Genomic DNA, 21,877 nt, shown 5'->3' with positions numbered 1-21,877 from the left:
CCGGTCTCCGAGTGACGCAAGCACATGTCAACAGCAACCTGCATTTACATAGCGCCTTCAACATATCATAACGCCTCACAGTGTTGGTGTAGTGTCAGCAAAACTTGATATCACGTTGCAAAAGGGTGAATCAAAGAGATTCTGTTTTATGGAGATCTTTAAAGGAAGATTTTTTATTTCAATAATATACCTCTATAGCTCACAAAAATAAATTAGTATTTATTTGTGTAACTTACAGATTTTTATGTACTGCTGCTGCAAAACAACACATTTCACCTCATATGTAGTGATAATAAATCTGATTCTGAATTCTGAAATACTTTATCACAATTATATGCAGGAAATACAATCAGTACATGTCTTTCTCTGTATTCACTACACCATTAGGTCAATACATTCTTTTGCAAATGAGTCAATGCCACTCATGTTTCCTCTAACACAATGCACCCATGAAGCGTTTGAGCGGCTGTTACACAGGACCCCGTCACTCAATATTCAATGACGTCAGGACCCTAGACTGTGGCCCTTCACCACAAAGCCTTTGCACAAACATTTTAGATTGAAGACCCTTTATCAAAACTGAGAAAGTGAGAAAACAAGTTTTAAGTTGCAAAAAGAATGTGGGAGGGAAGGATGGACAGGACAAGGGAAATATCGCTGATCGAGTAAGGCCAGGGTTGTCAATGTGATCCCTCAGTTTGATAGATTAATGAGGGATGAGAAAGAGAGAAAGAAAACAAAAGGACATGTTAAAGCAGTGAAATGCAAGTCAGAATTTTTGCTGAAACTTGAAATCAAAAGAGGTGCACAAAATTGTCAGGGACATACATAGGCTAAACAATATTGGTATTGGTATTGGTTTATTATTGTCACTTGTACCGAGGTACAGTGAAAAGCTTGTCTTACAAACCGATCGTACAGGTCAATTCATTACATAGTGCAGTTACATTGAGTTAGTACAGGTAAAAACAATAACAGTACAGAGTAAAGTGTCACAGCTACAGAGAAAGTGAAATGCAATAAGATGCAAGGTCACAACAAGGTAGATCGTGAAGTCATAGTCCATCTCACCGTATAAAGGAACTGTTCAATAGTCTTATCACAGTGGAGTAGAAGCTGTCCTTAAGTTTGATGGTACGTGCCCTCAGGCACCTGTATCTTCTACCCGATGGAAGAGGAGAGAAGAGAGAATGTCCCAGGTGGGTAGGGTCTTTGATTATGCTGGCTGCAGCAAACTTCTCCCCAGAGCAGAGCTGTCTATAGCCAGAGGGCAGGCATAGAGTTTAAGGAGTGAGGTGCTTAGAGGAGACATAAGAAAGAATTTTTTTCACTCAGAGGATTGTTGGAAGCAGAGACTCTCACAACATTTAAGAAGTAGCTGGACAAGCACTTGAATCACCAAGGCATAGAAGGCTAACGATCAAGTGCTGGTAAATGAGATTAGTGTAGATTGGTACTTGACGGGTTGGCATGGACAGGGTGGACAGAAGGATCTGTTTCTGTGATGTATGATTCTATGACCTCTATACCCAGCAGATCAGAGAGTGTCTGTGGAGAAAGAAAAACTGAGCTGATGTTACGGGTGGATTACTAGTTCTAATACAAACAGAAAAAGCACTATCTGAACTTGTTGAATTTGACAGAGTCCTAAAGGCAGCAACATACCCAGACGAAAGATGAGATGCTGTCCCCTTTACTGTGAGAGTCCAGGAGGCGAAATACAGAGAGATCAGTGTGGGATGGAGAATTAAAGTGAAGTTCAGGGTCACTCCTGTGTACAGAATGGAATTGCTCTGCAAAGCAGTCACACAATCTGTGTTTGGTTTCTCCAATGAAGAGGTCAGATTGTGGACACCAAATGTATTGGGAAAAGTGCAAGTAAATCAACATATCAGAGATTTTCCCTTTGTCTATTTACACTCTCCTTTCACCGTCACCATCGCTTTGTCATTTAACCTCTCCTGCCTTCCAAACTTTCACAAACCGTCCCTTGTGCTCTCCACTTGCCGTTTCTCTGCATTTTAAATCCTGATAACCTCTAACTATCCAAGTCCCAGTGGAAAGTCATTGAGCTGAAACTTTTACCCCGTTCCTCTCTCCACATATACCGCCTGAATTGCAACATGTTGCCAGCGTTTTCTGCTTTTCAATTCCGATTTGCAGCAGCTTAGGTATTTTCCTTCTGCAGGCTTGAGGGGATGAATGACCTGCTCCCAAATCCGTGCCTACATACATCTGCTGGCATATTTCTCACTGCACTCTTGGTCACAGAGTAAAACATCACAGGTACTGGCCCTTCAGCCCGCTCTGTCTGTGCCAACCATCTGTATTCAACATAAGTGTGTGACTTTGTAAAGGCCGAATCCCAAATAAGTAGAAGGGACAGGAACTTTGCCACAAGCAGTGATCTTGTGTAATGACAGGTCATTGACTTGAAATATTCATGCTTTACCTGCTGACTGTTCTCAATCGTCCCTGCCCCTGATCCTGGCCCCTCCTGGTCTTACTCCAACACTCACCCACCCACAGTCTCCACTGACCAGCCAGCCTGGGCATGGGGCGCGCATGAGCACTAGCGCCGGCTGGAGCGAAACCATGAGCGGCAAACCATTTCGAGTGAGCAGCTTGAATGGTGACGGGAAATATGGGATCGTGGCCCGCAATCTGGAGGAGCTGTTGCAAAAAGGATGTCAGAAACTGCAGGTGAAATTATAATCGATTGCCTAGAGTACAAAATAACATGAATAATTGAAACAGGGCGACTTGTGTGCGGCGATCCGGTGGGGAGCAAACCCGGAAGTGTGGAGAGCGGCTGTGCTTTTCCCCAGTGTAGAATTGCACTTTCTTGAGGCGGCTTATTTTACAACCTTTTATCATAACTGAATGAAGACGTCTGCCAATCTTTGTGGCATTTTGTGGTCTGAGAGTGCAGGGTCTCTTGTCAGTCTCTTTAGAACATCCTATGCGCTCCGCAAATCGGGTCTCATGATCACAGACTATTGTTTCCATCTCCGCTTCCGCCAATGTCACGGAGTATCCGAACCTATTGATCTGAATGAGACCACCCCTTCCCCTCCACAGCTGCTGCTTGACTCGCTGAGTTCTTTCAGCAGTTTATTTTTGCTGCAGATTCCAGTATCTGCAGTCTCTTATTTCTCCAATCTTTAATGAGAACACCACCAGCTTTATGCCTGCTGGTCACTGCTCATGCATTGCTAATGTAGCTCATCAAACCAATAAACTCTGATGATTAAACTGAGGATATTGTGGCTAATCCTACCTCCTTTTCGCACCTTCACTACAATGAGCAGGATCTTGCCTATTATGACACAGAAGGAGGCCATTCAGCCCAGCAGGTCCACACTAGTTTTCATCAATTGCTGTTACATTGTTTCCTTGGAGTCCTGCTGTTTATTCTCTCTCATGTGACCATCAACTCTCCTTTGACTCTTTTTCTCACTCGTGTGCACTGAGGATAATTTACTGGAGCCGAAATAGATATTTAAGTATCTCAAAGATCGAGGAAGCAGAGGTTATGGGGAACTGACACAGTTTGAGGCCAGCATAGATCAGGCATGATCATATTGAATGGCGGGGCAGGCTTGAGGGGCTTGTGATTAACCTACCGGCACATCTTTTTGGTAACTGGAGCGCCCAACAAAAACCCACAGGGAGAATGTACAATTACTACACAGACTGCACCCAAAGTTAGGATTCGTCCCAGTCCTGGAGGCTTATATATTGTGTAATCTGCAAATTGAGGAACTGGCCATGATTTCAAAGCATTTTGTAAAAATAATAAGCAATACCGATCAAATCCTCAGTTGAATATAATTTAGGATTCAAATTCCATTCCAGAAATTTAAACATAAAACATTAGCTGATGTTTTAGTGACAGGTGTGTGATCTTTTGGATTCAGCTTCAAATCAAGACTCGGTGTACTTTCTCAAGTTTGACATCTTGTGGCATGATTCTTGAATAACTGGGCAGAAATCTGTCCCTTGACCATTATTACTGAGAGGAAATGATCACACTGCTGTTTGTAAGAGTTTGCTATCTGCAAAATGGCTGCTGTTATTCCCACATAATCACAGTGCGTACACTTCTAAAGTACTTTACTGGATGTAAAGCACATTTGGATAATTAATGGTCATGAAAACCACTATATAAAGGCAGATTTTTCTTCAGCCATTTCTTCTTCTTTGGGATCTGGGATGACTTGCTCTCACTCCAAATGTGTGGGTAATGAAAAGGATGATAAGGCCAATGTGGGACCCACAGACTGCCACAGGTGGAGGAAGAGGTGCTCGTCTGAGTGAGTGGGGAGTCTCGGAGGTTCTGTGTTCCTTCTGCTGTTTACACTGGGCTTCTGTATACTCTCGACAAGGGGACTCAGGGTTCTCAGTACATCTTTCAGTTGTTTACTTTGTTCTGATAATCTCTTACCACGACAGAGCTCAGAGCTGAATGCCTATTTTGAGAGTCTGGTATCAGGCATGCAAATGACTGGCCTGTCCATCTGAACCAGCTGAATGTGTATAGGGTCTCAGTACTGGAATTGTTGACCCAGGAGATGCAATTTATTGGTGCATTTATGCTGCCGCTGGATTTGGAGGATTTCAAGGTGCATCCTGTTGGTTATTCAGTGCCTCAGAAGCATATTGGAGGGCAGGGATCACTGCCACCTGGTTCCAGTTGCTGAGATCTGGAAAAATCCCTATTTTCCAGGATCTCATCTTTTAGCTTTATTGTACAGGGTTAAGTGCAGGGCTGGGTTGGTGGTGGAAGAGGAGAGGGGGGAGTATAGTTGTGCAGCAGGTCTGGGTTGTAGATGACCTTTGTTTTACGGATGTCTCACAGTATAAGACCCATTCCCTTGAATGCTTCCATGAATCAGCCAACAATGACTTGGAGCTTGGCCTCCAGACATGGAGCATCTGCATGCTGCAGCTTCAGGACTGAAGTTGGAGTGACCTTGGTTCTGAAATGGAAGGGACATTGCTCGAACAGTTTCCCACTTGCCCACAGATTGGCTCCACTCAGCATAAAGGGGATAATCAATGTTCATGGAAACCACTACATAAATGCGAATCAGCCTTCAATCATTTACAAAGCTGCTTACAACAATGAAAAATCCAAATTTATCCACAGAACAATTGAGTGAGTAGGCTGCAACAGTTTCAACTTTAATGAATACATTATGCATTGATTTGAACTTGCATGTTCTTCGAAGTGTTAACAGTGTAGCATGCTAGATAAGCGATGCCCACTTTCAATCAATACATTGTGACATCACAGGTACAATAGATACATCAGATGTTGAGTGTCATTGAAACAGTTTTGAAGCATATTTCTTCTTTGTGTATCTAATTTCTTATTTTGGTTCTGCCAGTTTAAGTCTGGAACCTCAACTATTGAATAGTGAATTGCAGTGACACTTTTCACTAATTCTCACTAATTCAAATGTAAAATCTTAAATTTTGCTCTGGTGTATTTCCTCAGTGTTGTAAAATAAACATGCTGTTTTTATTTTTAATTTTTTTCAAGCCATGTTGTGATATAGTCTATGCATTCCTGAGTATATAGCAGTCTAGATTTACATGCCAAATAGCAAAATAATGCCACTAACTGAACCAACTAAGTGTTATGCATCTGAAAGAAAAACAGAAAATGCTGAAGATACTCAACAGGTGAAGCAGAATCTGTAGTGGGAAAAATCAAGTTATTGTTTAAAGCCAAAGAACTTTCATTAGAAAGCTTGGGTCATTGAACGGTCAAAGGCTGGAGATAGATTTCTGTCAGCAGCCATATTTGTGAAGATTGCTCCTCAATTCCTCTTGATGGACAGAGTCAAAGGCTCTTATGAGGTGAAAATGCCCAGATAGAGTGGTTGATGTAACTCCCTACATTTCTCTTGGGAATTGACATTACGTGAACATCATGTCCATCGTGCCTCTAGAGTTCACACTATGATTTGGTGAGCTTCTCTTGGGTCTCTGCGAATTATGAACTGCAGCCACTGGAAATGAACATTGTTTTTAATTTGAAAATTCTGAAAATCTAAAATAAAAACAGAAAATGCTGGAAGTAATCAGCAGGTCAGGCTGCATCTGTGGGATGAGAAACAGAGCTAATGTTTCAGGTTGAAGACCCTTTATCAGAACTTGGAAAGCAAGAAAAAAAGCATTTTCAAGGTGACCATGGGGATAAGAGGTAAACAAGGTTATCTGGTCAATAAGTGAATGGCAGCGGTTTTAAAACTCATCTCCACAATTACCCTGGTTCCATCAGAGCATTCACCCAGCCCCATCCTCCCTGCAGCTTTACAAGCTTCTGTCGTTTCCTTTTCAGTTCTGATGAAAGGACTATGACCTCATGGTTTTGATTTGTTATTTAAAGAATGAATAATGTGGAAGTGTGTGGACTTTTCATTGTTGTGCCAGATTGAGTTCTGATTATGGGATGAAGAGAACTGCAGCCCATCTACCCTCTGATGTTCAGCACACCTTCCAATTCCCTGTCCGTGCACTGCAACACGCAAGTCAAATGTACACTGGAGGCCAGACAGTGGTGCATTGGATCTCCCATTCTGCCAATGGACTCAAAGATGAGTTCAGGGGCCAGTCACAAAGCTAGCCATGGCTGATGTACAAGCAGTAACCTGATTCATTGGAATGGAGTTGGTGCTAAACTTCAATGAACAGGTTAAATGTCGTCATTTAATGGTCCATATCTTGCAGCCAAGTGCTATTGGTTCCAAATGGAAATGTCAGCCTTTACCTGTTTAAATGGAACCAGCTCTAAGTGTTATGCACTAATGTCATAGAATGCACAGGGCCTGAATTTACTGACAGACTCAGTTAGGCAGGGCTCAGAATCCATGAACCCACACACTGATTTCAATGGGAGGAATTGTGGAGTATAATAGGAGAAAGTTTAACCAATTTTATTTTGGTTTAGTTTAATATTTTTTAATTATTAGCAAGTAACTTAGGTAGTTTTTTATTCTTTATCTTAAAATGAATTTTAATGAACATCCTAACTTTTACTGTTGACAGAGATGCAGTTACACTTTGTTGGTTATCAAAGCCTTCAGGAAAGTTTTGTGGGCAGAGCTTCCTCAGTGTACTAGCAGAGTCCTTTAACTATTCATGCCTCTCTCTGTTTGCTGTAGCCTTGGTTGAGACAGTGTGGTCACTGGAAACCAGGGCGTGTGAGACCAACAAGATCGGGTCTCCATATTCATATATGATTAGTCTGGATGCGGGAGACTACAGGCAGTGGACCCAAGCCACAAATGAATGTCCGAAAATTCTTTCATTGAAATGGCAACATCATTTATTACACTTGATGATAACTGCTGGTTTTGATTTTGAACAGCTGCCACAGAAGGGTTGTCGTGTGTGCCTGTTTGAAGATGGGACAGAAATTGACAAAGACTATTTCTTCACCTTGGATGATCACTGTGAGCTCATCATTCTGGAAGAAGGACAGGAGTGGAATACAGGTAAATGAGGGTGGGTGGTGAGACACAGGGCAGGGCATTCTGGTAGAGGGTTGGCAGGGAAAGAGGGTGATCTGGGTTGGTGGATGGCATGGCAGGGTATGGTACAGTGGGCAAGGTAGTGGTTTTTTGTTCAGGCAGGCAGTGATAAACTTCCAATTACAAACAGGTCCATTCCAGGGTTGTGGGTTTGGACATTGGAGGGTGAAGGTGGAGAGAGATGAAGTTGAACTTGGTGGTCCAGGGGAAATGCACCTGCTCCTCTTAATCCAAAAGAAATGATCCACACAACATGCAAAGCGCTGGAGGAACTCAGCGGGTCAGGCAGCATCTATGGAGGGAAAGGGACAGTCGACATTTTGGGTTGAGACTCTTCATCTGGACCCATTTATAATACTTAAATAACCAACCTGTTTCCTGAGAGCAGCTTGGTTGGCCATCTCCTGTAGTCTCTTTTAAAATTGGAATTCAGGGATATAGAATCATAGTGGTTGTTCCTGGAATGGTCGTCCGGAAGGTGGATTATTGATTTGGAGACATGAATTTGAATTCAGTTCATAGTTTTTGTTTAATTATCAGTAATGGTGACCATGAAACCCTCCTGATTCATTAAAGTCCTCCAGAGAATGAAATGCGGCATCCTTAACCATAATTCTAACTTCAATATGGCTGGCTCTTAACTGCCTCTGAACGGCCCAGCTCAAGTTAGGGATTTATAATAAAAATAATTGTAGTCAAACTAAGAAAATTACTAAGAATCAATATCAGGAGTAGATAATTTGACCCTTCAGATATGTTCCACCATTCATTGACATGGCTGTTCTTCTATACTTAGTGCCATTTTCCGGCATTATCCCATATTCCCTGATTTTCGTCATAACCAGAAATCTTATCAATCTCTGTCTTGAATGACTGGGCCTCCACAGCTCTCCATGGTACAGATTTCCAAAGATTCACCACCCTGTGCATGAAGAAATTTTTCCTCATCTCAGTCCTAAATGCTGACCTCTTTTCACCATCCATCCTGCTGAACCTTGTAGGAATTTTGTAGGTTTCAGTGAGATCACCTCTCATTTTTCTAAACTCTGGAGAATACAGGCCTAGTTTACTCAATCTCTCCACAAGTGCAATTCCAGGAACCAGTATAATCAATCTTCATGGCACTCCTTTTATGGCAAGTGTTATCTTTTCTCGATAACGAAACCAAATCTGTACACAATAGTCTAGATGTGATCTCACCAAAGCTGTAATATAATTGCAGTAAGAAATATTTACTCCTGTAGTCAAATTCTCTCACAATGGAACCGACACACCTTCTACCTTCCTCACTGCTTGTTGGACATGTAAGTAAGTTTTCAGTGACAAGGACACCTAGATATCTTTGAACATCAACACTACCCAATTCTCAACATTTACCAAACTTTTATGTTTTGTTCACCAAAGTGGAGGACCTTACATTTTCCACACTATATTCAATCAACCCTGTTCTCATGCAATCGCATAGCTTGTCTATTTCATAGCTTGTCTATTCCCTGTAGATGTCTCTTTACATCGTCCTCACTATTCACAGTCCTGCTGAGTTTTGTATCATCAGCAAACTTGGAAATATGACATTTGGTCTCCTCAGCCAAATGATTGATATAGATTGTGAAGATCTGGGGACTAAGCTCTGATCACTACTGTACCCACTTATCACAGCCTGCTAATCTGAGAATGACCCATTTATTTACTTGACTGATCTGCCAGAAAACATTCATTGCTTTCTTAGCCAATTCTTAGCCAATTCTCAATCCATGACAATACATGAACCCAATTCCATGCACTCTACCCTCTTGACCAAACCCCTGTGTGGGACCTTATCAAACCTTCTGAAAATCTAAATACACTACATCCAATGGTTTCCCCATTATCTATTCTACGAGGCACATCCTCAGTATTCCAAAAGATTAGACAACCATGATTTCCCTAAATCCTCTTATTCTTTTTAAGGTGCTCTGTTATTACATCATTCCTTATGGATCTCAGCACTTTCCCTACTACTGATGTTAAACAAACAGGTTAGTCTAGTAAAACCCCGATATTCTGCAATCCAACCATTTGAAAATCCCAATGGTTTGGTACCTGTCTCCCTGGCTCCTGTTTCCTGCACTTTCTTGAATGCACTAGGGCCCTGGTTCCTGCACTCCCTCCTACACACCGAGTCCCGGGTCCCCTGCTCCCTTTCACACACTGGGACCCCAATTCCTGTGCTCTCTTTAAACTAGAGACACAAGAGACTGCAGATTCTGGAATTCCTTGTTCTCGAACCAATACGTCAACTGTCCATTTCCCTCCATTTCCTTCCACAGATGCTGCCTGACCCACAGGGTTCCCCCAGCTTCCTGTTTGTTCCTTTTTTTTTAAACTAATTGGGGCCCCAGTACCCACACTATAATTCATTGGGACTCTGATTCTCCTGCTCTCCTGCAACTCACTGGTTCTGTTTCCCATGCTTGCTTGAAACTTATTGGGTTCATTGGAAATTGGTTTATTACTGTCACATGTACTGAGGTACAATGAAAAGCTTTGTTTTGCATGCTGTCCGTACAGATCATTACATCGCATCAGTACAACGTGAATTAAAGGAGTTTGGAGTAATGTTCGATAGTCCGGAAAATCTACTGGTCTGACAGTAGTCCTGAGTGTGCTAGATCAATGGAGTTTTACTATAGTTCCCTGTTTTCCCTCACCTTCCTTTCTTAAACAGTTGGGTTACATTTCGTGACTCCTTAACCTGCAGAAGCCATTCCAGAATCTGCAGAATTTTGAAAGATGATGACCAATGCATTCTCTATCTTCATTGCCACCTCTCTCAAAATTCTGGGACATAGGTCATCAGGTCCTTGGGATTTATCAGCTTTCAGTCACATCAGCCTCTGTAGAGTTATATTTTACTTATGCTGAGTTAAAGTTCAGTTCTCCTTTCTCAATAGACTCTTGATCTCTCATACTTCTTTAGTTTTCTTCCATTGCCTTCCATGAAGACAGATGCAAGTAATTTCTCCACCATTTACTTGTTCCCCAGTTCAAAATTCCCCTAGGTCCATAAAGAAACCTGCATTTGCTCTCACTAGTTCTTCCCGTTTAACAAATCCATGTTGTCTCCAATCTGTCCTCCCTCAATGTCCATGGCTGGCCCCTCCCTTCCAATGTCCACAGCCAGCATGATCCTTAGAGTTAATTTTCATCTTACAGTTAATTTTCCTGTTTCTTCCCAGTTTTCTGTCAGATTCTCTCCTTCTTGAACATTTCCTTGTCCTCTGCTGAGTTCAAAATGCCTCCAATCCTCTAGCCAACTGCTATTTCTCTTCTTTTGATTTACTATTATATTTAATTTCACCTTTCAGCCACTTTTCCTGTTGTTTCAATACCAATACCAATCTCTGTGCCATAAAGGAATTTTACTTTGCTAATCATGTATTTTTGCTCTGAATGCTAGCCACTGCCTGTCCCCAATTTCATACCACCAATTTCATATGTGGTTTCCTTTGTTTAGACTTAAGATTGATCTGCATCACCTTCAAATTAAGTTCAAAGTGTCCTTTACCTAAAAGTCTTTTTTGCATGTTCTTTCTGGGAGATCTATGTTATATCCAGTTGGCTGGTTAGACCGACATTAGCTCTCATTTGTTGATTCAGACATACAGTGTTGTTGAGTATTGGAACAACGTGACTCCATATGTAGTTTTATGTATCAAGACGCCCATTTAGGAGGATGAAGGATGGTTTGCAGTATGTTTCAGCTTCTGATGAGATTATTGAGGGAGGGATGTTTGCCGACAAATTACAGGACATCCTAAAGGGTAACTTCTTCCGAAGCATTCCTTTGTGATCGAGGCTGACATTGCTGGATGTTGTCAATGTAGAACTGTTATTCTCCCAATAACTCAAAATTCATTTATGAAAGAGGCTCATTCACAAGTTCCAAAGCATCCTGAGGCTAGATCTGGGAAGGTTCTACTGGCCCAACAAGAACTGTGGTTGAAATGGGGGAGGGTGACATTGATGTGGGTGAGTTTCTAAGGATCATGTTGGCTGTGGTCATTGGAGGGTTGGGGCCAGCCATGGACATTGAAGAAGGAGGGATTGGGGGCAACAATGGAGGAGTGTTGACCAGAGGCAGCATTGGATGGAGTGGGGTCACCTGGGGACAACATTGGGGTAGATTGATTGGGGGCAGCACTGGAGGAGGGTCAATTGGGGCAACACTAAAGGAATAGTTTGAGCTAGTATTGGGGGGAGTCGATTGGGAGCAGTAATGGGAGAGATTGATTGGGGACAGCAATGAGGGAGGGTCAACTGAGGGCAGTATTAGGGGAGGAATTACTTGGGAGGTTGACACGGTTCAGCTGGGGCAGATTGGGGTAGAGAAGCACCGACATCAGGATTGAGGATATGGAGGTGGAAATTGCTTCATGGTTGGGGTGCATAATTCAGGGATGTCTCAGGGGTTGGAACTGAGATCAACGGAGTTGGGAGGATGCTGTTGAATATATAGTGTGCTCATATTTAGGTAAGCTTCCTACTTACCTGCACATCTTCCAGGTTGGTGTTTTGGGATCAAGACCACAGACTCCCAGGAGTGACCTGCAACAAACACCCCAGAACAATAAGGCCCAAGTTCTCCTCTAGAAGGAGCATTGCAGAAGGAAATAAGTCACATCTCATGACAAGTGCTTAGTTGACAAATGCTTCCTCCAGATTAAATCGGTTTTCAATCATGTGCTCTGATAAAACAAAAGCCTTGTAATCAAATTTGTAGATTTGCTCATTAGTAATGCCTAGCTGTTATTCATAGTGTTTATTATTACTTCAATTCAGGCCTGTTTACTTCTGATAACTTGTGTCTCCATTCAATTTACAGGGCTTCATAACTCTTTAAAAAATGTTTTTAATGCATTTTATGAAAACAGTGAAGAACTAACTAAGGTTGTAAACCAAATGTTATCTGATGAGACCTCACTCGAGCGAAAGGATTTTATTCAAAGACTACAGAACTTGATTCAAAGCTCTGATCAAAATATTTCAGCTGAAAATCGTGAGGATGATCAGAAGTGGTTTGAAGGTGACGTGTGTTATATCTTGAAGTAGTGTTCACCTGAACTAGGTAACCTCCTCTCGTAGATTGTGTCTAGTTTGTCCCACATTTTTTACTTCCCTTTATTCCACAATCTTCCATTATCTTCTGAAGATCTTGACTTTTGTAGTGGTTTCATCAGCCCTCCAGTACAGCACAAGTGTTTGTATGTGAGCCCAGATCACATACCTACACAAAATAACTTTCCAGGTGTTAGAATTGAGACCACCAGTTCATCTTCCCTAGTTCATTTGTATTATGCTAATTGTAAAAGCTTATAAAAACATTACTCTCAATAGTCAACTGAGTATAATCCAGTTTTCATGATAAATTCGGCCTCTATCACAAAACTCAGTACTGAGTTCCATTTAAAAAACTTGCAGCAAGCTTTGAACAAACTCTGTGATAGGTATCTCAATATTTATTTCTGTGAAGGGTTTATCAGTACTGGAGAAAAAGTTACATTTTAACACAGCTGTATCAGATTTAATACAGAATTTGTAATTGTCTGTAATTTCATAGCTGTCCAATATCTTTGCTGCTTTAAGGTTCAACGATAGGTACAGTAAAATGACAAGAATCCCCTAATCGATTATTCAGAAATCCTGATGGTTTGTTTATCTGGCTCACTGGGTGATGTTTCCTGCACTTCCTTTAAATCCATTGGGGTCCCACTCCTGTGCTCCCTTGAAACTCCCAGGGGGCCCCATTTCCCACACTCCCTTTAAATTTATCAGGTTCACTGGAAAATTTTATTTTACCACTGCATAACATCTAAAAAAAAGTTAACAGTGTACTGGGGTATTAATAGGGAATAGCATCCGATGGTCCTGAAAATCTATTAGTCTAGCACCAAAGTCTTAAGCATCGCAGATTAACAGAGTGCTCCTGTAGTTTATAATTGTTGTCACAAATTAGAGGCAATAATGATAGGATTTGCTATTTTACAGGTCTGAATGAGCGATTCAAAACTAAATCAGCTTACATGAGAGATAACTGTGGCAGACGAATGAGAAATTATCTGAATGAGGTATGAAATTGTAAGAATTTTGTCAAAATAAAGTATGGTGCCTAATGATTGCTTCCCTTATGTTTTCAAAATAAAAGTTCTCAAGGTGCAATTTTTTGCTATAACCAAAAAAATGTACAGAAGCCAACATTTGTGTTCTTCCTCCTTCTGGAGTAAATAAATGTATTTCCAGTCCCTTAGCGTGATCTTGCACTTTGAAAATGAATGTATGTTTGAGCATGCTTTAGGCTTGTCTGTACTGAGCACCTTGTATTACATCATGTACAGGTAAATGTGAAAGGTCCACTATATCTTTGAATAGTAGGGAACTCATTATGGTACACTGGCCAATATTTAACCCCGAACCAACGTCATTAAGAAGTAGAACTTCTTCTCACGTTCATGTTATTGTTTTTGAGAGTGTGTTGTCTGCAGATCGGTTGCCGCATTTCCCCATGTTACAACAATGGCTCTACTTCATAATTATTTCATTCGTTGTAGAGCACATTGGAATGTTCTGAGTTTGTGAAAGAATCTTTCTCAATGCAGGTCTTTTATTTTGGAGAAGCCTCAGCTTCATTATTTTAAATATTTCCTGAAAGCTTCCTGAGTCCTTGCCAACATCCATGCTGCTATAATTGAAGAGAAATCAAAACACCCAGGTTAGCCAGCATCTCCCGTGACCAGACCAAATTCCAGCATTCTCATCCCTCAGGTTTTAGAAGTAAGGAGCATAATGTAAGCAGAACCTCAGCCAAAAATTTGGTGTGGAATTCAAAATAATTGTCATTTTTAAATGAGGCTCCTGTGTGTCTTTAATTCAAACTCTCAAAATTTCCCCAATTGCTTTGGTGTAGGGTGAGCTCAACCTTCACTTTTCACCTTTCTATTCTTCTGTGGGATCGCCTTCAGCTACAACAACTTGCGTTTAGAACATAGAACATAGAAAACCTACAGAACAATTCGGGCCCTTCGGCCCACAAAGCTGTGCCGAGCATGTCCCTACCTTAGAAATTACTAGGCTTATCCATAGCCCTCTATTTTTCTCAGCTCCATGTACCTATCCATATAGCTCCTGAAATGTCCCAACCACATCACAGGAGACATCAAAAACCAGAAACTTGACAGCAACGGAAATATAAAAGCAGATGATCAAAAGCCTGGTCTTCAAGGTTGATTTTAAAGAAGAGAGAGGCAGAAATGATTAGAAAAGAAATTTTTGATCCCTGTTATTATAAGGATTGATGAAGTGGTTAAATGCACAGGAAACCTCAACAAACATGCAGGGCACGTGAAAGTGTGGTTGTCAGTGTTGGACCAATTGAAATAATTCCTTGCACATATTCACAGTCACAGTTAGTCTTTTTATGAATAATCTATATCTCAGCAGTTTTACAGCCCCGGTGTAATTTCATTCAGGTTTCAGTCAAAAGAGGAAACCTGATTATTTTAAATGTATAACTTTTTTTCGCAGGTTAAGAATCCCGGTATTGAACTTGAAGGAAACATAGTGAATCTGTACAATGCCTTTGTGAAAAGAATAGAGAGAAGGCTTAAAGAAAATAAGTTCAATGAATGCTACTTTGACAGGACGGCAGATAAAGGACGTCGACTTTGTGATAACCGTGGACTTTTTAATTGCCAGGTGAGTCTTGATTGATTGTTGATTTTATTTTAATTAGTAGTTTCACAGGAACCACTGGCAAGGTCAGCCTTTGATGGTCATCCCTAATTGCCCTTGAGAAGGTGGTAACAGCTGAGTGGCTTTCTGAGCCATTTCTTAAGAGCCACAAACCTCTGACAATACTTTCATTTAAACCAAAAGTGGTATAAAAGTAAAAAAAGAAAGACTTGTATTTTACGTAGCATCTCCTATGATGAAAGAAATTTATTAAGTGTTGCATAGCCTGTGAGATCTTCTGGTTAGTCAGACCCCGGAGATCTGAGGTGGCTGATGAGGCTAATGTGGGAATCACAGACTCCTCAACAGAAGGTGGCTGATAGGGTGGGTAGACAGTTTGTGAGGTGGTGGGCTCATTCACTGATTACACAGGGCTTCTGTGTGCTTCTGATGCATGGCCTTGAGGTTCACAATGCCATCCTGAATGCTCCTTCTCCACATTGAGCAGTCATGTGCCAAAGGTTCCCTGGAGTCAGTGGGGATATGAAGTATCTCTGAAGCACAGTTACTGTCATAACAATCAAATAATTTGCTTGCAGCGATAAATATTGACCAAAACGTTGGTGAGAACTTGTTTATCCTTTTCTGAAGTCAGTTTTGGGATCTTTCATGTCCACTGGAGAAGCATGTGGGGATCTGGTCTAATCTGGAAGGTGCCACTTCTACTGGCACTGCACTTTCTCAGTGCTGCATTGGAAAGTCAGTCAGGACTTTGTGCTCATTTCTCTGGAGTGGGATGTGAACACACAGACTCAGAGCAGATACCTTTACCCATATTTAGATTACTTATCACCTTTCTGCACACCGTTAATGTAAGTTTATGAGGAAGTTGGGGAGTACTGCAATGTTTCATCCATTTTGCTTGGATTCAGCTGATTGTGCAAGAGCTCAAATGCACTTCTTCCAAGCAATATTCACAAAGTCTTGCTATTTAAGCAAGCTCATCAGCCAATCTCCTTTCAAGGCTAAACATAACGTCACATTGAAATCGACTGAATTGCTGCTCATTTCCAGGGGTCATTTGACTGTAACTCCTGTGAGTTTCACCATTCCATCAATCCATATAGTAACAAGGAAAACAGAATTATCTTCAGCACTTGGAACCTGGATCATGGGTAAGTGATGAATCTAAACAGTTTTTTCAAGAAGATTGGGAATAAATTGCGCTTTTCTGAAAACGTGTGGCCAAGATTTATGTTTGTCAATCTAAATTTGTCCCAAATTGTCATTAAAATTGTTACCTTTGAATTTTAACGTTCCAGATTGATACAGGAATTCAAAAGCTCATTGTCAAGATTCTCTTCAGATAAGATTCCTTTACATTTATTTTAGGTTTTCTTAAAGATTTCAAATCATTTGTAAAGTAAATTTAAAACTCCCTCACCCCCTCCAATTTAATCTTGGGCACTCTCACCCATGTATAGAAGTGCTTGCTTTTCATCCTTCTGTCCAAACTAGCAGTTTTATGTATGACTTTTGATCTCATCCATCAGTCATTAAAATTACTTATTCAGAAAAATCACTTACTTTTAAAGGATTCTACTTAACACTGTATTGAAAATTCATTGGGAATTTTACCAAAATCTATACAGTAAAACTCTGTTAATCTGACACACTTGAGACTTTGGTGGTACTGGGCTGACAGGTTTTCCAGACTATAGGGTGTTACTTACAATTGATACCCAACATGCTTTTAATTTACTTTCTTAGATGTTACATGGTATTATAATAAATTTTCTAGAGAACCAGGCATTTAAAGGGAGTGCAGGAGGAAGGGGCACTGGTGTGTGGAAAGGAAGAACAGGAACCAGGGTCCTGGGGAGTGATAAGACTATTGAACGGTTCCCTTATACAATGAGATGGACTATGACTTCACGATCTACCTTGTTGTCACCTTGCACCTTATTGCACTGCACTTTCTCTGTAGCTGTGAAACTTTACTCTGTACTGTTATTGTTTTTACCTGTACTACATCAATGCACTCTGTACTGATTCAATGTAACTGCACTGTGTAATGAATTGACCTGTACGATTGGTTTCTAAGACAAGCTTTTCACTGTACCTCGGTACAAGTGACAATAATAAACCAAAACCAATACCAATCACGATGACCGGGATGCCGATCCATCAGGATTTTTGAATAGTTGAATAGTGGAGTTTTACTGTAATACCACTTGCAATATATCGAACAGTCAATATACCGAACAGATGAGAAAACACATTTCTTCATTATGTTTCTTTAAATCTTCCCTGTAATACCACTTTAAACTTTAAGATATATAACAGAGACTTATCTTAACTGGGGCAAAGGCAGCAGGCCATACCCATCTCAGTAGCACAAGAGACCCAGGAGATTACGACGTGCCAATTTACCCCCGTCCCAACCCTGCTTGAAACTGATGGGAGGTGGAAGCTGGGCATTTGCCTATGAAGTAAATTCACACCGTGCCAGAGAATGAAGGAATGATCCCCAGCTCTTGGGTAGGTCACAATAGAAAGGGGTTGTCTTTTTTGCATCATTATGTCTGGCCACATGCAGGTCCAGGTCAGGGATCAGTGACCTCCAGAAAGCTGGAAAAATGATGGCTGTCTATGGAGGGTCAAGGGAATTGGCAAAGCCCACGAGTGAGGGAAGTCGGCGGGCCAGAGGGACCTGCTCCCAGGACAGGATTGGGCCTGGTGTCTCCCTCAGCCCAGGTTTGAGAGGGCACAAATCAGGCTCTCACTCCAAGACAGCAGTGCAGAGTGTCAGCCTGCTTACTCCTTGTCCTCGCTGAAGAACGGTGGTTGATGCTGTAGGAAGGAGAGAGCTAGTTCTCAACAAGAGCCAAAAGCCAATATAAAATGAAAATTAAAAAAAAAACTGCAGATGCAGGGAGTCTGAAAAAGTGGAAAATATTGGAAAATCTCAGCAGGTTAGGCAGCATCTGTGGAAAGGGAAGTAGAGTTTATTTTTTAGGTTAAAGGCCCTTTGTCAGAATTCTTCAGACCTTTCTGACGAGGGTCTTGAACTTGAATCTTTAACTCTGTTTCTCTGTCCACAGATGCTGCCTGACCTGCTGAGTGTTTCCAGCACTTTCCATTTTTATTCCAGAAGAAACCACCATTACTAGCAGGGATAAAATACTTATAAAAGTATAAGAAAATTGTTTACGTTGATTTCCTTCCCTAAATGAATATGCTAACTTTTACAAATTACAGCTATTAATAAAAGGTCTGTATTACTTTTATGCAATTTTATCTGTCTTATCCACAACTGAGGGACAATTTTTTGAAGTTTATTCCTTAATTTAGAAAGGGCCCGACTTTGTAATTGCTAAGTTCCACTTTGCAATTGTGTGCAAAGCCTGATTGATTGAGATACAGACCTATCATTTATCATCCTTAGTTCGGTATTTTCTCCACAGGATTGAGAAGAAACGGACTATTATTCCAGGTATTGTCGAAGCTGTGGAAAATAAGCACACTGATGATAACATGGTTGAAAAGTTCTACGAAAACCTGTTTACTGTGAAAAATCTGAAGCTGGTCCACATCATCTGTCACAAGAAAGTCAAGCACAATCTTTCTTTATGATTTATCTCTGATGTGCAAATGAAAGAAACATGAAAAAATGTAGCCAATTTTAAGAAATAATGTAACCAATACCAAATTACGCACTGTTTATCATTTTATCAACATGATCATTGACCCTGATTGCTGTGTGAGGCAGATTATTTAAACATTGCTGAATTAAATAAAATACTTAATTACAGCTCATTGCAAAATAGTGTTACTATACCAGAAAACTGCCAGATTTGTGTAGTGTGGTGGTTAAACTAATGGACTAGTAACCAGAGTGCAGAGATAGCTGTGGGATTTAAATTCAGGTAAATTAATTTGGAGTGAAAAAGGAAAGAGCAAGTTTTAACTGTGAACCCAGTAACTGTGAAAGTACTGGTTCATTAATGTTCTTCGAGGAAGGAGATCTGCTGGCCTAGGTGTGACTCCAGTTCATCTAATGTGGTTAGGCTTTCAACTGCCTCCTCAGTTCAACGGCAGTTAGCGGTGAACAATAACTGCAGGAATTGGCAGCCATGTACACCTGCTGTGAGTAAATAGGTTAAAATAATTTGATCTGTCTTTGTCCTTTTTATTCAAATTCTTGTTAAGTCTTTTGGGTATGGAATTTGCAAAATAAAATATTAAACTTTGAATTCTCTGATCAAGCTGTGTTGCCCCAGAATGCCAGGGTTAAGTGTGTCTTGGGGCTGATGAGGAACTTGGAGTGGGAGAGGAATGATTCAGTTGTCATTATCCCATCTGCATCATTTGAGCCATGGACAAGGAGATGGGTCTGCTGAAGGAGCAGCTGGGGTCCAAACTAAAAAGCAAAACGATAGAGGCAATATTGGCACAGGTTCGTTAGAATGACAGAGGTGAATGTGCGGCTTTAAGATTTGTGTGGGAGAAATGGGAGCAGATCCATGGGGACAGGTTTTACATGAATCAGGCAGGGACCAATGTGCTAGGGAATTGAACAACCAGTTGCCTAACTGCTTTTAGAGATAGTGTATTTTTTTTAAAGTGAAACTCAATTATTGGGGGCAGGGTTCAGGCGAGGGGAAATTTATAAAGGCAGAGAGAAAGAAAAGATGATAGTACAGGGGAGGGAAATGGGGAATGATAACCAGAGTCCTTCAGGATATACAAAGCAGAGTCAGAGTAAGGAAAAATGGTTGAGAAACAAAATTAAATGAACAAAGGATAGGTGAATTAACTAGACAAATAGAAATAAGTGGCTCTGATCTCATGGTTGTAAAGTAATCAAGGTTGGGAATTATAACCTAACCTAATGTTTGGAAGAGATAGGTAAAATGGAAAAGTGGGAGGTAACCGTGATAAAGAATGGGATAAAGTCCCTAAGGAAAAGACTGAAGCACAGAACATCAAGAAATAGAATTTGGGTGACCTAAGAAACAACTAGCAGCAGAAAATATTGGTGAGATTTGTTTGTTGGTTCCCAAGCAGAGGGAATAATGTAGGGTACAGCATAAATCAGGAATCAAAGGTGCATGTAATGAGGGCGATACAATAATTATGGGAGACTTTAATTTACATCTAGACTGGGCAAACCAAATGAGCAGTAATACTGTGGACTGCATAAGAAATATTTTTCAAGATTAGTATATAGAGGAACTAATGAGAGAACAGGTTATTTTTGATCTAGTATTGTGCAATGAAGTGGATTACAGTGTTTTTCAGGAAGAGTGATCATAATATAGAATTTTTATATAACTATTGAGAGTAGTTTCATGTAATTTTAAATCAGGGCAAAACTAAACAAGGTGAACTATAAAGGTATGAAATGTGAGTTGGCTCTGTTAAATCAGGAAACTACATTAAAGGTACGACAATATACAAGCAATTGCTAACATTTAAAGAATTAAATAACAGTTTACAACTATATATTAAGGCATAAAAATTCAATAGTGAAAGTGATCCAGCTATGCTTAACAAAAACAGTTAAAATCAGTTCAATAGAAAAGGTTTATAAAGTTGCCAAAAAGTGCTGTAAGGCTAAGGATTGGGAACTTTTCAAAATTCAGCTAAGGAAAGGCAAGACATTGATCAAGAAAGCAGAATACAGGAATAAGTTAGCAAGAAACATCGACTAAAAGTTTCCATGGGTATGTAAAGGATTAGCAAAGATTAATGTGGGCCCCTTACAGACTGAACCAGGAGAAATTATATTGAAGAGTAAGGAAATGGCTTGGAAATTGAGGATGTACTTTGTGTCTGCCCTAATGGAAGATAACAGAAAACCTGGAAATAATGGGGAACAACAGATCTAGTATTGAGGACTAAAAGAAATGAGTAGTTTAGAAATGAGCAATAAAAAAGTATTGGAGAAATTAATTGGACAAATGCAATAAATCCCTGGGAACTGATGACCTGCATCCCAAGATTTTGAATGACTTTGGAAATGGTAGATGCATTGGTTGTCACCTTACAAAACTACACAGATTCTTGACTGGTTCCCAAGGTTTGAAGGTAGCATACATTACCTCACTATTTAAGGGAGAGAGAAATTAGCTTGACATCAGTAGTTGGGAAATTTCTACAATCTATTATTCAGAAAGTTGTAATGGCACTCAAAAATAATAAAAGGATTTTTACTCCGCCTACTCATGCTCAATGGTTACGGGATGTTATGTCATACCTGAATCTAGAGAAGATCCGTTGCTCAATTCTTGAATCTAACCTAGACTTTCAAACCCTGTGGGGACCTTTTTTGAATTATTTTCAAAACCTTTGACTTGGTGACTAAAGTACAGATATTGGCATGGTTTTTCCTTGTTTTTTTTTTACCAAACAGCTCTGATTTTTGGTAGTGGGTGTAGATTTTTTTTATAATGAAATTATTCCATTTTTTTCTTTATTAACTGTCACAGTGATTATTAATTTAGAGTATTGTGATCTCAAGTATGATTTAACGCAATGTTTTCAGTATTTTTACTCTCTTTTTGATGCAAGTACTCTGTATTTTTGTTTGTGGAATTAATAACAATATTGTAAATAAAGGA

The 21,877-nt window shown here is 40.3% G+C and overlaps 1 protein-coding gene across 1 annotated transcript; it reads left to right on the top strand.

The window, feature by feature from the left end:
- Positions 1–2,521: 2,521 nt before the first annotated feature.
- On the top strand, positions 2,522–21,877 carry dffb (DNA fragmentation factor, beta polypeptide (caspase-activated DNase)). Its single transcript, XM_052039637.1, has 7 exons — positions 2,522–2,703; positions 7,382–7,508; positions 12,409–12,609; positions 13,572–13,651; positions 15,105–15,275; positions 16,326–16,426; positions 18,719–21,877. Exons 1-7 carry the CDS (start codon positions 2,566–2,568, stop codon positions 18,885–18,887), a joined length of 987 nt encoding a protein of 328 aa, XP_051895597.1. The 5' UTR covers positions 2,522–2,565; the 3' UTR covers positions 18,888–21,877.

The sequence above is a fragment of the Pristis pectinata genome, chromosome 26 (genome assembly GCF_009764475.1).
Source record: "Pristis pectinata isolate sPriPec2 chromosome 26, sPriPec2.1.pri, whole genome shotgun sequence".
Classification (NCBI taxonomy): Eukaryota; Metazoa; Chordata; class Chondrichthyes; order Rhinopristiformes; family Pristidae; genus Pristis; species Pristis pectinata.
Note: the sequence above shows the minus strand (reverse complement) of the source record. Positions and strands in the feature narration are given on the sequence as shown.

What these genes read in the sequence shown, in the direction of transcription:
- dffb (XM_052039637.1), top strand. Translation starts at nt 2,566, where the DNA reads ATGAGCACTAGCGCCGGCTGGAGCGAAACCATGAGCGGCAAACCATTT. An exon ending in AAGGATGTCAGAAACTGCAG is followed by an intron (nt 2,704 to 7,381) that starts GTGAAATTATAA and finishes GATTTTGAACAG; the next exon opens with CTGCCACAGAAGGGTTGTCG. An exon ending in TGATCAGAAGTGGTTTGAAG is followed by an intron (nt 12,610 to 13,571) that starts GTGACGTGTGTT and finishes GCTATTTTACAG; the next exon opens with GTCTGAATGAGCGATTCAAA.